Source organism: Ovis canadensis, chromosome 5 (genome assembly GCF_042477335.2).
Source record: "Ovis canadensis isolate MfBH-ARS-UI-01 breed Bighorn chromosome 5, ARS-UI_OviCan_v2, whole genome shotgun sequence".
Taxonomy (NCBI): domain Eukaryota; kingdom Metazoa; phylum Chordata; class Mammalia; order Artiodactyla; family Bovidae; genus Ovis; species Ovis canadensis.
In genome coordinates, this window is record NC_091249.1 from 120930526 (window position 1) to 120945212 (window position 14687).

Sequence of the window (14687 nt, forward strand, 5' to 3'; positions counted from 1 at the left end):
TCCCATCTCTAAGAATTTTCCACAGTTTGCTGTGATCCACATAGTCAAAGGCTTTGGCATAGTCAATAAAGCAGAAGTAGATGATTTTCTGGAACTCTCTTGCTTAATCGATGATCCAACGGATGCTGGCAATTTGATCTTTGGTTCCTCTGCCTTTTCTAAACCCTTTTCTACATCTAAATCTCTCTCTCACGCACACCCACGCCCAGAGCTCAGTGTCCCATGGTTAAGTGAGGTGTGTTTGTTTTCACACTTGGAATGTCCTGCAGCTTTGGTCTCTTAGAAAGACCTCAACCAATGAGGAAGGAAGAGAGCTGAGTGTCCGGGGGCCCGGGACCCTGTGCAGACTCTGACAGCAAAGCCTGCCTCCTGGAGAAGCTGTCCCTGGGCACAGTGTGCACTGATGAGCTGAGACCCGGCTCCCAGGGGAGGGGCTGTGTGTGCACCAGGAGCTCTGTAAGAACAAGGGGCAGGGGGCCCTGGTTCCTGAGCAACAGCAGCAAACAGGCCACCAGCAGGCATGGGGCCACACATTCTTTTGGACTGGGGTAACTTAAACCCTGTGCACAGCTGCTGTCCTGGTGTCTATATTAAAAGCACCCCTCTCACTAATGCCCCAGTTTGGGTCAATCATGGGCTTTCCTGGAGGCTTAGACGGTAAAGAATCCTCCTGCAATGCGGAAGACCCAGGTTTAATCCTTGGGTCTGGAAGATCCCCTGGAGAAGGGAATTGCTACCCACTCCACTATTCTTGCCTGGAGAATCCCATGGACAGAGGAGCCTGGTGGGCTACAGTCCATGGGGTCGCAAAAAGTTGGACATGACAGAGCACTAATATTTCAGATAAATTATATAGTCACCGTACCAGTAGCCCTACTGTACCATTGGTACTCAGCTTTAGTGTCGGAGGAGAAACCAAGAACAGCTAACACAGAGGAGAGATGCCTAATATGAGCCCTAAAGTTAATGGCCACGGTTCCGTCCCAATAAGAAATGGATCAACTGTTCACATTAACAGTAATTCCATGCTGCTGGATAAACCCAAACAATCTACTTATAAAGGTTAATTTTATAGTTCCTTTTTAGATTAATTACTGAACAGAGTTAAAATGTCTTGGAGGATATTTTATGCTGCAGAATCATTAATGATTGAAAGGTCTAGGAGCAGAAACATGCATAGTTACAAATTACTGAAACCACATAGGACTTTATGAAACTCTGTCTAGGAGAGGCGTTCAATAAATAATCCAGGATTCATCTCTTTCATGTCCATGCCCTTTGGTTTCAATGACATTCCCATTTTTCAAAACAGTATTGAGTTACACTGCACATGGAGTTTCGGAAAAGTTCTCCCCAGTTAATAAAAATTTACTCAGTTTGTAGCACAACTTTATTCCCCAGAGGCCATCACTGACACTCCATACCTATGAGCCTGACCGAAAAATCCTCGCAGGAGGGTTGCAGAATGACGGTTCTCAAGGAACTCTGTGACTCGGAATCAGGCAGATGTGAAGATCAAGACACAAAAGCAGCTCCTGCTTCGTGAGGTTAGGATGAAACGCAGGATATGTTCCTAATCGAAGGATAACGAATACGAGAAAGAAACCAGCGATTTAAAACGAACTTACATAAAACAGGGACCAACATTTCACAATAAATGACGCAAACAAAGCAAGTTCCCACGGGATTCAGGGAAATTAAGACCCGTGCAGATTTCGGTATAACTTCCCAACAGAACTGTACTTTAGCGTACACTGTATTTCGTTTCACTCTTGATGGCTCACAGGGTCAGTGCAGAGAGGATCATTTAACAAAAACATGTTAAATGGCCTCTCTGAGGGTTCCTCACACCCTTTCACATCCAAATGTGGGGCTTATTAGCCGGTCAGCCTTCTGGGCTTCCTCGCCTCTCAGCTGTCAATCAGTCGGACTCCAACAGGCGTCATTTATCAAAGCCTTGTTAGCACACGTGACTCTGAGCAGTTCACACTTCTGTCAACCTCCTGACCTTGCATCTTCACAAGATCTGCATTTTCACTTTGCAGTCTACCTGCCCTGCATTAGCAGCACATTGCTGGATGTTCTGTATCCTGGAGTCCAAAAACCAGACATTTATGTGATTGGTGGGAAGTAACATTAAGTGTAGCAGAGTGATTGAACGGGGATTTTCTGGTCAGGTTCAGAGATATGGAGCCAGTGATGGCCTCCGCGGAGTAGAACTGTTCGCTACCAGTTGAGTAAATTTTGGTTAACTGGGAAGAACTCTGAAGCTTCACGTTGAGCAGAGAGTGACTTTATGGCTGTCAGGCCCCTTAGGCGTTAGTTCTCTTTTAAGCCCCCACACCAACTGGGTAGCAGCAGGGCCCTAGATAATGAGCTCGGGGGTGGCTGGACTCCGGAGAATTTCAGGCTCAGGTCCTGAGTCCATCAGCTTGTACTATGGTCTTGAGCAAGTCATTTTATTTCAATGACCCTCCAAGCTCAAGAAACCCAGCTCCACTTTTGGGGATCCCAGGAGTCCTGCACACATGTTCTAATGTGCATGTTCTCAGGGGGTCTGCTCAGATATTTCCTCAAAAACATTCACACCATCAGTGTGAGGTCTCTCGCATGATCTCCAAAGCTGCTTCCAGCACTCACAACCTCTGATTTCTGACTTTGTCTGGGCCAAACTATCTGTAAGGAATACAATTAAGCCAGAGGGTGGAGGTGTCAAGGGGACCTGTTATTGTAATTAGTACTGAAATGTGGGTAGCTAATCCATCTCTTCCAACCAATCTACCTCCCAGCAACCTCTGGAAACTTGTTTTGAGAAGCTAAATATTTTCAAGTTTGCTCTTTCAGGAGAGGCAGGACACTGTATAGAAGATTTAAGGATGCTTGTGTAAGTCATCAGAGAAACACTGGGCACCCCGCTGAGTCTGTTTCTAAGGATTTGAAACACCATTAGTAACTATCTTCGTGTATTACTAATTATGACTAAAATCACTGCAAATACCAGAACCAGAAAGATAGAAAATGACACACAATATCTGATGTGGACAGAGCAAGTGGGTTTTCTGAACTGGCCTTTAATACAGTTATTCCAAACCTTGACATCTTCAAAGCTAAAACTTTGTTACTTACTAAGTGCTAATTTTATATTTAAAACTCTGTGAAGATGATCTCAACACAATATTCCTGTAACAGAAAATACAGGGGGAAACAGGAAACTGCTTTGACAGCATCAGTTTCACTTTTAAAGCTCTTTAGAACCTCCTTTGCTGGACTCAAAGAATCTGTGTCTCACTTATTTATCTATTCATCACAAATAAAAGGGACTCAGGATGGGGGAATCTGGTATGATACGACTGAAACAGTGTAAGCTTGAACTCATAAAATCTTTTTTATTTTTATTTTTACTTTATTTTACTTTACAATACTGTATTGGTTTTGCCATACATTGACATGAATCCACCACGGGTGTACATGAGTTCCCAAACATGAACTCCCCTCCCACCTCCCACCCCATATCATCTCTCTGGATCATCCCTGTGCACCAGCCCCAAGCATCCTGTATCCTGCATCAAACAGAGACTGGCGATTCATTTCTTACATGATAGTATACATGTTTCAATGCCATTCTCCCAAATCATCCCACCCCCTCCCTCTCCCTTAGAGTCCAAAAGTCCGCTTTACACATCTGTGTCTCTTTTGCTGTCTCGCATACAGGGTCATCACTACCATCTTCCTAAATTCCATATATATGTGTTAGTATACTGTATTGGTGTTTTTCTTTCTGGCTTACTCCACTCTGTATAATCGGCTCCAGTTTCATCCATCTCATTAGAACTGATTCAAATATATTCTTTTTAGTGGCTGAGTAATACTCCATTGTGTATATGTACCACAGTTTTCTTATCCATTTATCTGTGGATGGACATCTAGGTTGTTTCCATGTCCTGGCTATTACAAACAGTGCTGCGATGAACATTGGGGTACATGTGTCTCTTTCTATTCTGGTTTCCTCGGTGTGTATGCCCAGCAGTGGGATTGCTGGGTCATAAGGCAGTTCTATTTGCAATTTTTAAAGGAATCTCCACACTGTTCTCTATAGTGGCTGTACTAGTTTGCATTCCCACCAACAGTGCAAAAGGGTTCCCTTTTCTCCACACCCTCTCCAGCATTTATTGCTTATAGAATTTTGGATCGCAGCAATTCTGACTGGTGTGAAGTGGTACCTCATTGTGCTCTTGATTTGCATTTCTCTAATAATGAGTGATGTTGAGCATCTTTTCATGTGTTTGTTAGCCATCCATATGTCTTCTTTGGAGAAATGTCTATTTAGTTCTTAGGCCTATTTTTTGATTGGGTCATTTATTTTTCTGGAATTGAGCTCCATAAGTTGCTTGTATATTTTTGAGATTAGTTGTTTGTCAGTTGCTTCATTTGCTATTATTTTCTCCCATTCAATAGTAAAGTTGCAGGATATAAAAATCAACACTCAGAAATCCCTTGCATTCCTATACACTAATAATGAGAAAGTAGAAAAAGAAATTAAGGAAACAATTCCATTCACCACTGCAACGAAAAGAATAAAATACTTAGGAATATATCTACCTAAAGAAACTAAAGACCTATATGTAGAAAACTATAAAATACTGATGAAAGAAATCAAAGAGGACACTAATAGATGGAGAAATATACCATGTTCATGGATCAGAAGAATCAATGTAGTGAAAATGAGTATACTACCCAAAGCAATCTATAGATTCAATGCAATCCTTATCAAGCTACCAGCGGTATTTTTCACAGAACTAGAACAAATAATTTCACGATTTGTATGGAAATACAAAAAACCTCAAATAGCCAAAGCAATCTTGAGAAAGAAGAATGGAACTGGAGGAATCAACTTGCCTGACTTCAGGCTCTACTACAAAGCCACAGTCATCAAGACAGTATGGTACTGGCACAAAGACAGAAATATAGATCAATGGAACAAAATAGAAAGCCCAGAGATAAATCCACACACCTATGGACACCTTATCTTTGACAAAGGAGGCAAGAATATACAATGGATGAAAGACAATCTCTTTAACAAGTGGTGCTGGGAAAACTGGTCAACCACTTGTAAAAGAATGAAACTAGATCACTTTCTAACACCACACACAAAAATAAACTCAAAATGGATTAAAGATATAAATATAAGACCAGGAACTCATAAAATCTTAAATGATAATACTCAATAGTGGATGGGCTAAGGCCCAGGATTGTAGGAAAATAGCTTATATATTTTTATTTAGCATCTGTAAGTAAATAGAGTCTATCTCATTGTAGGAAAAATCTATGAGACAGCTGAAAGAGTCAGTTATAATGAGAGGCCAGGACACAGAAACTGTGAAAGTGACTTACCACCTATTTTCTCAGCCATAGAGAAATTTCGATTTTTAAAGGGCTCTGGGAAAACAAATATGTTGGACTCCAAACCAAACCAGGCTTCCTTACAGATATGAAAATACATATGAACAACAATTGAATGTGTATGGGGGAGCAAAGCATTGCTTACTAATTCAAGTGTATGCCAGGATTTATACTCAAATTGGATAGAAATATTGGGAAACCGACAATAGGAAGGGATTATTTTTCCACCACCAAACTGCCAAGAGCTTATTCAGATCACAGATTTTCAAACATCGCACGATGGTGAAAGTGAGTCAAGAGTTTCAAAAGAGATGTGCAGGGTCTTCGCACATCCGTCTCCCCAGAGTTCACCGCCGCTCCCTCCTTGCGCACCGGTCTCCACCGGGCCCGCCTCTCCCCACTCCAGTCTGCGCAGCTCCACCGGGGCGCCCAGACCCCGGATCAGGCCTGGCCGGTTCCTGCACCACGTGCTTCAGGCCACAGTGACAGGAAAAGTAACGGGCATGACCAAGCTGGGCTGTGGGGAGGCTACTCAAGAGACCGCTCCCGATTCCGACAAAACACAGGAGGTGGCTGCGGTAGCGACTGTGTCAGGCACTGCCTGGAGGAGCCAGAGCGCGGCACGCCCCCTCCTCCCCAGACCGCACTCTGAACCGCTCGCGGCCTCCAGCGATCCTGGCTCCAAGACCCTGTCGAGTCGGGACCCGTTTCTTCAGAACTCACTGTGAACCGCACACGGAATTCTGTGATCCTGTCTCTGAGACTCTAGTCTGGAACCATTCCCCCGACTTTCTCTGACTTTCCTGACCTTGAACCTTTGGAAGGTGACAGGTCAGCTGTCTTTGGAGGGTTTCTCAACTTGGGCTTTCCTGATGTTGATGTGTAGCTGGGCTCATGTTATGCGTTTTCAGCTGGGCTATCACAGCAGCTCTTCTGAAGGCCTCTTATCAGGCGGCACGGATCTCTACTTGTCTCCTGATGGATGGCGTCTGTTCACTTTGGCCCCTGGATGAGGTGGTATCTGCCAGACGTTTCCACTGCAAAGTCACCATTCTCCCTTCTGCAGTAAGCATTTTATGGAGAAGTACTCTGAAATAGTGTAATTATACTATTTTTAACCAAACTCTCACTTCTTTGTTTCCTGATCTATAGTTTTGTGTTTCCTTTGATGCATTATAGTCTTTCACCAGCGTTACTTATTCTGATGCACAAATCGTCCTCCATCTGCCAGTGGGAGCCACTTTTTGCATCTTTGTGACCATCAATCTCTGATCACTATCACTTCCTGAAACTCTGTACTTTCCCTAGCCCAGACCTAAGATCAGCCATTTCTCCAGTAAGCCCTGGTCTCTTTTAGTGGCAGGTGGCTTTTTGAGACCGAGACCCGGGTACCGGGACCACCATTGCTCCCCGCGTCTCACTGGATGAAGGCAGGCAAAGTATGTGTGTATGCGTGCACATGCTGCATTGCCGCCTGTATTCCTGCACCTGTGTGTACAGAGAACCACGATTCCCACTGACCCACCCAAGTCCAGGCAGCACCAGACAGCTGATCCTTCCTTTCTTCCTCTCCGCATTTGCAACTCCCTCCCCGAGAGGAAAAAAGTCTGGGTTCCATATCATTGGTATATGCAGCCTCCCTGTGCAAGGGATCACTGGTCTCTGCAGCACCGGGGACACCCTGCCCTCTCTTCTTCGTGGGCTCTGCTCCTACACAGGGCCGCCTTTGTGTGGACGCCCTCCTCACCCAGCTTGGTCCGGTGCTCCCTGGCAGACACACCTCAACCTGGGCTCAGACCGCCCTTCTCTGCAGGGCCCCCTCTGCTCCTGCAGGCCCCACCTTGGCTTGTGGCACCTGGCTGAGCTGGAGATGCCCCCCACCCGCACTCCTGGGAGCTTCCACCCTGGGGTTTGGTGCACTGGCTCAGCGCTGAGATGCACCCCATCCTCCACTCCTGGGGCCCCCACCCTGGTTTGGTGCACCAGGCTCAGCCGGAGATGCCACCCCCACCCGCACTCCTGGGGGCCTCCACCCTGGGGTTTGGTGCACTGGCTCAGCCGGAGATGCCAGCCCCCTCCTCGGACGCCGCACCCACGTGGACCTCAGGGCCCCCCCACCCTGGCGCCTGGGCCTTCCTCATTCTGCACAAACTGCAGTGCAGGGAGGAAAAAGGAAGACTGGAGCTTTCGATTTTTTAAAGGAAACTTTTTGCGCTTTAAACAATCGCTTTCATACTGAAAAGTGAACCATTCTGTTTGATTGGAAAGAAAGAAAGAGAAGGAAGTTTTGAGGGTTTCCAGTAGTGGTCTGGTCCTCGCTTAAGCTTCTTGCTGAAGGTAATGGGTGAAGGGATGACGCATGGCTTTAAAGAAGCAATACATACATTGAGACACAAGAGACACGGGTTCAATCCCTGGGTCGGGAAGATCCCCTGGAGAAGGAAATGGCCACCCGCTCCAGTATTCTTGCCTGGGAAATCCCATGTACGGAGGAGCCTGGTGGGCTACAGTACAATAGGCAGTGAAGACTCAGACATGGCAGAGCATGCATTCTTAAAGAATCAGATCCCAACATAAAGTGTTTTTCCCCTTCACGGGCAAGGGAGACAACAGGCCTAGGCAACGACCACCACTGGCCCAGCCTTGGGGGAGCCTCAGCCTGGTTCTCCAACTAAGTGTTCCTCATAGAGGAAGCTGCAGAGGACCTCCCGGCCCAGGGCCCTGGCCTCCTTGGCTGCCCTGGCAACTGGACCCTCAAACTTCCTTTTCCTTTGCTACAGGAGAGATCATGGTGTGGGGGGCTTCCTGATTTATCTTCAAAGCTCTGAAAATAAATTTAGACCTTGTGTTCAGTGTGCTACTTAATGGAACCCTACTGTTTAGGAGAGGGGGTTATTAGTGATTTGATTAATATTCATGAATTCTGTGAAAATCCAGACGATTATTTTATCCTGGACAGGAATTACAGATGATTATAAAGGAAAGCATGAGTGTTTTGAATAGCCCACACACACAGGAGGTGAGGGACGCTGCATTCTCGCGATGGGGGCTGCGGTTTAGCAGGACGCGAGAGCCCCAAGCCCCCAGGAAAGGCCTCGCTGGTCTTAGAAAACATGCTTGCTCATGTCCTACGTTCCTGGAAAAGACTGGAGAAATTCTTGCCCCGACGGAAGCCGCCCTCCCGCTCTGAGGTGAGAGGCTGGCGTGGCTGGGCAGCGCCTGCGGCTCTCAGCGCCTGCCCTGAGGGAGCGCCGCTCTTTGGGTGGGTCTCTGGCGGGCGAGAGCGGCCCCCGCCAGAGGAGCTGCCTGCCCGCGGCGCTGCGCCGGGCTCCCTGCCGGACCGGGCAGCGAGGCCTGGAAGCCGTGGGCTGACGACTGCATGCTTCTGGGCACGGCAGGGACACAAGGAACGCGGACACCGCCTGGCCAGCCTTAGGGCTCCAGAGTCTCACGCTGGCTGTTTTCTTGAGATCAGGAATCAAAGTGAGCTGTGTCCTCAGCGGTCGGTCCTATCTTTGAAAGGCAGGCCTCAAACTGGAGGGAGAGCACACAGCAGTCCCATGACGGGACAGCTTGCCCAGAAGACAACATTCCAGGGGAAAATTATTAAATTATAGATTAAAATTTCTAAAGAAAGATCTGAGGATAGCAACACTCTGTTCACCGAGTCTTTAAACACACACACACACTTGCACGGCATAATTCCAGGGGATTCATTTTGCTTTAAGAGATAAAACAGGTCACGGAAATCCCTGTGTGCTTTTCCTTGAGGGTGTTTGCCTAAAAAATTATTTTGCCCTAAATTTTAGTGAGTATGAGGTTCACCCAGGAATTTGCTTACAAGGCAAATTCCACAGCTCCGTCCCCAAAGGCTGTTTTAAATGATACAAAAAGCATACTTTGAGGAACAACAAATTAGAGACAAAAGAGCTAGGGTGTCACAGGAGACAAGACTGCTTGGTGTGACTCAGGCATAACTCAGCCGTGACTCAGCCGTGACTCAGGCTGCACTTTGCTGGGAGAAAGGCAATGGCTGAGCCTCCCTCAGAAAGAAAGCACTTATTAAATCATATTAAGGTAATATAAAGTAAAGCAACAGGAAATATAATAATCCAATTACTCGAACATATTATTCATTATCACTTTATTCCCATTTCCTTTTCTGATCCAAATGTTCCTCAGGTATTACCATAAAGTGCACATTTATAAAATAGGGTTGCCTCCTCGCCTCTCTATTTTATTCCATGTATCCTGCTGGCCTCCCTAACATAAGGGCAAAGTGCTCCATCTCGGTTTATCAATCGGTTTAATGACGATTTACTTTATCATGTCCTTCTTATATTCAGTGAACATGTCGTTTGCTTCCAGTTTTGCTGTGTTGAATACCTTCATTCCTATAACCCTTGACATTTTGAATTAATGCCCTTCTTTCTGGGCATCTTGGTTTTTAACCTGTGAATACATCTCTCCCATCATCTTCCCCTCAGGTCAGGGCCCAGGCACAGGTTCAGCCTGTGGGCCTTTAGAGCACAGCAGCTGAGGGCTAGGAAGCCAAGAACTTTCAAAATCTACTGAAGGGCATTAAGAAGGAAGGGGGTTTCTTTCTGTGCTGTTGTCCAAGTCTCTGGAATAATCATAAAAACAAAACAAAAAAATTCCAGGCATCTTGCGGGGCTCAGAGAAGAGCTTATAAGCTTTTGGGAATGGAAAGGAAGGAGAAAAATGGAACATAACGTGCAACCTGAGGAGGTGGCTCAAGACGGCAATTCACCAAGATCCTGAACTCACCTCCTCCCACGGACATACCGGATCTACACCCACACGCGGAACAATTTCCTCAGAAAAAGGTCTGAAAACTAGCTGAGCAACTCCTGCACATGTGGGAAATGAGAAAAAGGCCACACTGAAGTGGGTCAGAGAGGCTGAGACAACAAACTCACCGAGAGGTGAGACGCGCCAGGGTGCCTGCTCCAGTGGCCAGGAGGGCTAAACCACTGCAGTGCCTCGGGACTCGTATTTGCGTAACATATTCACACACTTTAAAGTTGCTGCCTGAAGGCGTGGCATCCAACCAGCCTGAATCTAGGTGCTGTGATTCCACCTCTCGGGACCCTGACAGGTCTTGGAACACCCTCAAAAACTGAGAGCTAGCAAAAAGTAAAATAGGCCACGTGGAGAATCTCAAAGGTTCAAGGGACAGCCAAGAGCTAGGACAAGGGTGAATAAGCTTCATCTCTGACACTAGGCCATGCCTTCAAAACTGGGAGAGGTGGCGGTTTCATCTATACATAGAAACAAACAGCCAAGAGAAGTCAGAAAACACAGGAATGTGTTCCAAAGAAAGACTAAGATAAAATCTCAGGAAAAAAAAAAAAGTTAACAGGAGACAAGCAATCTGCCTGATAAAGAGTCCTAAGTCATGGTCAAAAAGTTGTTCACTAAACTTGAAAGAAGAATGGATAAACACAGTGAGAACTTCAACCGAGGGACAGAAAGCGTGAGAAGGTACCAAACAGACATCACAGAGCTGAGGGAGACGACAGCTGGGCTGAGAGATGCAGCAGAGAGGGCTCAGCAACAGAGCTGAAGGAGACGACAGCTGGGCTGAGAGATGCAGCAGAGAGGGCTCAGCAACAGAGCTGAAGGAGACGACAGCTGGGCTGAGAGATGCAGCAGAGAGGGCTCAGCAACAGAGCTGAAGGAGACGACAGCTGAGCTGAGAGATACAGCAGAGAGGGCTCAGCAACAGAGCTGAAGGGGACGACAGCTGGGCTGAGAGATACAGCAGAGAGGGCTCAGCAGAAGACGAGATGGAGCAGAACTAAGGATCGCTCAACCTGAAGACAGGGCATGGAACTCACCCAATCAGAACAGCAAAGAATTTTTTAAAAGTGAAGATAAGGGATTTATGGAACAACATCAAGCAGATGCTGTTGGAACAACATCAAACATTTGCTTTATAGGACTCCCAGTAAGAGAAGAGAAAGTGAAATCGCTCAGTCATGTCTGGCTCTTTGCAACCCCATGGACTTCCTACCAGGCTCCTCAGTCAATGGAATTTTCCAGGCAAGAGTACTGGAGTGGGTTGCCATTTCCTTAATCACCTGAAGAAACAGTGGCTGAAAAACTCCTTAATCTGGGGAAAGAAACAGACATCCAGATCCAGAAAGCCTAAAGACCCAAATAAGATGAACCCAATGAGGCCCAAGACACATTATAACTAACATGTCAAAGATTAAAGACAAGAAGAGAATCTAAAAGCTTCAAGAGGAAAGCAACTTCTTATGCACAAGGGAACTCCCATAAGACTGTTAGCAGATTTTTCAGCAGCAACTTTGCAGGCCAGAAGCATAATATTAATATATTTAAAGGGCTAACAGGAAAACAGTTCCAACCGAGAATACTCTGTCTCGAAAAGTTATTATTCAGAACTGAAGGACAGATAAAGGGTTTCAGACAAGCAAAAGTTCATCATCACTAAACTGACCTTAAAAGAAATGATACAGTACTTATCTAAGCTGAGACAAAATAATAACAAGAAAACCTGTGAGAGTGTAAATCTGACTGATAAGAGTAAATATATACTGAGGGTAGTAGATTAATCCCTTATAAAGCTAGTATAAAAATTAAAAGACAAAGTAACAAAAATAACTAAAACTGTGGCTTCCCTGGTGGGTCAGCAATAAAGAATCCGCCTGCAATGCAGGAGCTGCAGGTTCGACCCCTGGGCTGGGAAGATCCCCTAGAGGAGGGCATGGAACTCACTCCAGTATTTCTGCCTGGAGAACCCCATGGACAGAGGGCTGTAGGCCATACAGTCACAAAGAGTTGGACACAATGGAAGTGATAGCATACATGCACACACAGACGTTATTTAAGGGATATATAAAATGATAAAAATTTGACATCAAAAATACAAAATGTGGTAGGGGAGGAGAACAATGCAGGGCTTTAGAACATGTTCAAGCTTAAGCTGTTACCAACTTAAAATATTCCGTTACAAATACAGGTTGTTACACGTAAGCCTCATGGTGACCACAAAGCAAAAAAATACAGTAAATGCACAACACATAATGAGAAGGGAAGCGAAGCGTAGCACTCAAGAGTCGTCAGACCGAAGAGGGACAGAGCGAGAGCAGAAGGAAGGGCCAGAGAGGGGCTGCAGAGCAACCAGAAACCAGCTTCGAGCCGGCTGAGTGTGCGCCCGTCAACAAGCACAACCAGAAACCAGCTTCGAGCCGGCTGAGTGTGCGCCCGTCAACAAGCACAACCAGAAACCAGCTTCGAGCCGGCTGAGTGTGCGCCCGTCAACAAGCACAACCAGAAACCAGCTTCGAGCCGGCTGAGTGTGCGCCCGTCAACAAGCACAACCAGAAACCAGCTTCGAGCCGGCTGAGTGTGCGCCCGTCAACAAGCACAACCAGAAACCAGCTTCGAGCCGGCTGAGTGTGCGCCCGTCAACAAGCACAACCAGAAACCAGCTTCGAGCCGGCTGAGTGTGCGCCCGTCAACAAGCACAACCAGAAACCAGCTTCGAGCCGGCTGAGTGTGCGCCCGTCAACAAGCACATTCCAGGATGCGCTACATTCTTCAATCGAAAGACACAGACCGGCGGCACGGATTTAAAAGATGAAGCCCATCTCTGTGCATCTCTGTGCTGCCTATAAGAGACTCATACCAAACGTAAGGACACACACAGACTAAAAGTGAAGACACAGAAGATACTCCATGAAAATGGAAAGCAGCGGAAAGCTGAGGTGGCATCCTTATATTCAACAAAATAGGCTTTAAAACAAAGACTGTAATCACAGACAAAGGTGGGCATTGCATATTATAAAGGGGTTAAGCCAACAATGATTGACATTTAAAAATATTTTAAAATGATATGACATTTGAATATATTTATGCCTCCAACATAGGAGAGCTTAAATCTATAGAGCAAATATTGGTAGACCTAACGGAGAGACAGATAGCAGTACAGTAACAGTAATGGACTTTAATCCCCCACTTACATCAGTGAATGGGTATCAGCCTTAAATGACACAGTAGACACAGCAGACGCATATAGAACATTTCATCCCAAAGAAGGAGAACACAGTCTTCTCAAGAGCACATGAGACTTTCTCCAGGATAGAGCACGTGTTTGGTCACAAAACAAATCCTAATATATTTAAAGAGACTAAAATCATAACAAACATCTTTTCTGATCAAAATGCTATGAAACCAGAAGTCAATTACAAGACTAAACTGGAAATTCCACAAACATGTGGAGATTAAACAACATGATACGGAGCAACTAGTGTGTCAATGGAGAAATCAAAAAACACTTTCAGAAAAATGAAAACAGAAACACAACATACCAAAATTTATGGGATGCAGCAAAAGCAGTTCCAAAAGAGTTCATACTGGTAAGTATGCACCTCAAAGTTAAAAATAACCTCAAACAAACTTCACATCTCAAGTAACCAGGAAAAAAACAAAAAAGGACAAAATCGTAGAAGGAAGAAATAACAGTGAAAATGAATGAAATAGGGACTAAAAAGAGAAAAGAAAAGATGAATTAAATTAAGAACTGGTTCTTTGAAAGATACAAAATTTTAGCTGCACTCATCAAAAAAAAAAAAAGGATTCAATAAAGTCACATATGAAACAAGAGATGTTACAACAGACATCACAGATATACAAAGGATCATGAAGAGATATCTACAAATAATTATATGCCAACAGGTTTGACAACATAGAAGAAATGGACAACTTCCCAGAAACACGTCATCTTCCAAGACTGAATTATGAAAAATTGGAAAACCTAAACAGACTAATTCACTTCAGTCACTCAGTTGTGTCCAACTTTTGTGACCCTAGGGACTGCACCACACCAGGCCTCCCTGTCCGTCACCAACTCCCAGAGCTTACTCAAACTAATGTCCATCGAGTCTGTGATACCATCTAACCATCTCATCCTCTGTCACCCTCTTCTCCTCCTGCCCTCAATCTTTCCCAGCATCAGGGTCTTTTCAAATGAGTCAGCTCTTCGCATCAGGTGGCCGAAGTATCAGAGCTTCAGCTTCAGCTTCAGCATCAGTCCTTCCAATGAATATTCAGGACTGATTTCCTTTAGGATGGACTGGTTGGATCTCCTTGCAGTCCAAGGGACTCTCAACAGCCTTCTCCAACATCACAGTTCAAAAGCATCAATTCTTTGGTGCTCAGCTTTCTTTATGGCCCAACTCTCATATCCATACATGACTACTGGAAAAACCATAGCCTTGACTAGATGGACCTTTGTT

At 45.4% G+C, this 14687-nt stretch overlaps 1 protein-coding gene across 7 annotated transcripts in view; it reads right to left on the minus strand.

Moving 5' to 3' along the window:
• The window catches only part of PJA2 (praja ring finger ubiquitin ligase 2), a 244142-nt gene that overhangs the window by 128437 nt on the left and 101018 nt on the right, over window positions 1-14687 (minus strand). For 2 of the 7 annotated variants that reach the window (XR_011257399.1, XR_011257400.1), the window contains exon 10: window positions 1425-1573. The exons of 4 other annotated variants lie outside the window; for them this stretch is intronic. Coding sequence is in view for 1 of the 3 variants with exons in the window: in XM_069592662.1 (XP_069448763.1) it covers window positions 1499-1573 (75 nt within the window). In the remaining 2 variants the exon portion in view is untranslated. Of the gene's footprint in view, window positions 1-1051; window positions 1574-14687 lie in introns of those variants that run through there. One more of the 7 variants, XM_069592662.1, reaches the window with a different exon arrangement.